Raw genomic sequence first — 2,882 nt, forward strand, 5'->3', positions numbered from 1 at the left:
TTGCATGCGTGTGTGTGTGTGTGTGTGTGTGTGTGTGTGTGTGTGTGTGTGTGTGTGTGTGTGCGTGTGTGTGTGTATTATTATTCTTTCTTTATTGAGCTGTTAAAGTCACTCACCCGTTCTGTTTAATTTCCATGTCATTTATCGCTCAGATAAAAGCCAAAGCACATCTGGACATTCAGTAATGATTTCCTCCAAAGGAATTATCGTATGCGAAATGGGGCTTTTCTTCTCTTTTAAAGTTCACACTAGCCACATTTTGTTGTCTTTCTTCAAGACTATTGCAGATTAATTTTCAAGTATTGATGCTTTTACTGTGTTTCATGTATCCCCTCTTCCCTAACCCCCCAAATGTATTTCAGTATTTCGCTGGTGTGGCCTGTCTTGACATTCTGTCGCCACGCCAACACTGTGTTCATGCCACATTAACTCCTACGGAGCAGCACATTCTAGAACCTTCATGCTCACAACACACATCACATTGCATTACATCACACTTATCTAACCCTTTTTTAAACCCAAAGTGGCACACCGATATTTAACCCCTTAGCGCAGAGCCTGTCTTATAACCTTACTGTCGCCAAAATGGTAATGTCTATGTCTTAATCTGTTACGTTAGGCTCCCAGTACTGTCATAGCAATGTTGTTGTGATGTAGTTGAGAATTTTCAGCAAATAGTGAATAGGCCCATTGACGACCCCATGTGCACTACTGAGTGAGCTATATATGATTATTTTATGTGTAAATATGTGTGTTATGTCTTGTGGACAATGTCTTTATGTCTTTATTTATGTGTGTATGCTACATGACACCTTAATTTCCCCCTGGGATCAATAAACGATACTCTACTCTACTCTACTCTACTCTACTCTACTCTACTCTACTCTACTCTACTCTACTCTACTCTACTCTACTCTACTCTACTCTACTCTAATTTACTCTACTCTACTCTACTCTACTCTACCAAGACACCTCATATAGCCTCTACTCTACTCTACTCTACTCTACTCTACTCTACTCTACTCTACTCTACTCTACTTTACTCTACTCTACTCTACTCTCCTCTACTCTACTCTACTCTACTCTACTCTACTCTACTCTACTCTACTCTACTCTACTCTACTCTACTCTACTCTACTCTACTAAGAGGCTACGTAGTTGACATTAGTAAGAAGTCGGAGCTTTGTTGCAAAACGACATATATCCATTTTGGAACATATTGGCAATTTTTCATTTTTTTATTAGGCATTCCATTGCATTGCATTGCAAAATGCATTTTATATAGGTTTAAAAAGTATGTTCTCTGAAATATTTGAATGGGAAGAATTCACAGATAGATGATAATACTTGTAATGACTATAATTTGTCAACTAAGGACAAAGGAAAACAGATTGACTTTTCTGCATAGTGATTACTCTTATTTCTTTTGTATCTTTTTTCATTTTTATTTCTCATTTTTTTAATCTATTTTTATCTATACAACCTGGAACATTAATCTTCTCTTATCTTATCTTATTTATGCCCCTAATTTTCTCTCTCTCCCCATGACAAGAAGAAGGTGGCGTGTCTAAAATAAAGAATATACTGTACTGTAGTATACTCGTCAGTGCCTAACTCCCTTCATGACCCCCCCCCCTCTCTCTCCCTAGATAAATAAAGTTTATATCTTATCTTATCCTCACAACCCCCTCTCTCTCCCTAGATAAATAAAGTTTATATCTTATCTTATCCTCATGACCCCCCCCCTAGATAAATAAAGTTTATATCTTATCTTATCCTCATGACCCCCCCCCTAGATAAATAAAGTTTATATCTTATCTTATCCTCATGACCCCCCCTAGATAAATAAAGTTTATATCTTATCTTATCCTCATGACCCCCCCTCTCTCTCTCCCCATGCAGGACAAGAAGAAGGTGGCGTGTCGTCACGATTGGCACCAGACGGGGGCCCAGGTGGTGGTCACCATCTACGCCAAGAACGCCCACCCCGAGCATTCCTACGTGGAGGCCAACGGCACTGTGGTGAGTAGGGAAATCCACAGACACGCTGGCCATACAGGGGTTGGCCAATGTAACTGAAACACCTGGTTTTAGCCCCAGTCGTGTACATTGACCCTGTGGAGCTCCCGACGTACTGTACATGCAACAGAGTCAACATCATAAAACTGATAATATAATGTGTCTGTTTCATGAATATCTTACATAATTTCACCAGACTCCACGCTGTGCAGTCTATGTACCCTGCCTCTGGCTGACTGTGTGACATTTGTGTCCATGATGCCATCTAGCTGTGAATAAAAGCATTGCAAGCACTCAAAAGAATTCTTCCTCCCAAGGCAGTGTGACTTTGTTCAGAGACGGCTGATGACTTCATGGGCCCCTGAGCCAGACAACAGGAAAGCCCGCCTCCCCGCTTCCATGAACACTGTTAGTTTACAAAAAAAAGCCCCAGGGTTTTAGGCCAGATATTATAGACCCAATATTGTTGGGGGTTTGGGAGTTTGTCCCCCAAGAAAATGTGAAAAATACACTTGTTGAAAGTGTGATGAACTGTAACGCAATATGAGAGCACAGCACAGCACAGGATGCTCTCTCTATCTCTCTCTCTCTCTGTCTCTCTCTGTCTCTCTCTCTCTCTCTCTCTCTCTCTCTCTCTCTCTCTCTCTCTCTCTCTCTCTCTCTCTCTCTCTCTCTATCTCTCCCCCCACTATCTCCATCTCTCTCTCTCAGCGCTATAAAATTAGTCCTCACTTGCTAATTGAGCAACAGGGTTTTAGGGGACTCCAGGGTCTAACTGTGCAGTGGCAGCAATTGGGACTATTGGGACAGAGTATGTAACTGGAACTTAATAATGGTGTGTGTGTGTGGTTTATTAACAAAAA

General features: G+C 41.1%; 1 protein-coding gene across 1 annotated transcript in view; it reads left to right on the plus strand.

Annotated features, from left to right (window-relative positions):
* Positions 1–2,294, plus strand: part of zgc:92429 (uncharacterized protein LOC445063 homolog) — a 31,001-nt gene extending 28,707 nt beyond the window's left edge. Inside the window, exons 9-10 of the mRNA XM_063193669.1 lie at positions 1,903–2,022; positions 2,289–2,294. Of these exons, the coding sequence (XP_063049739.1) occupies positions 1,903–2,022; positions 2,289–2,294 (126 nt within the window). The remainder of the gene's footprint in view (positions 1–1,902; positions 2,023–2,288) is intronic.
* Positions 2,295–2,882: the final 588 nt, after the last annotated feature.

Source organism: Engraulis encrasicolus, unplaced genomic scaffold, assembly GCF_034702125.1.
Source record: "Engraulis encrasicolus isolate BLACKSEA-1 unplaced genomic scaffold, IST_EnEncr_1.0 scaffold_51_np1212, whole genome shotgun sequence".
Classification (NCBI taxonomy): domain Eukaryota; kingdom Metazoa; phylum Chordata; class Actinopteri; order Clupeiformes; family Engraulidae; genus Engraulis; species Engraulis encrasicolus.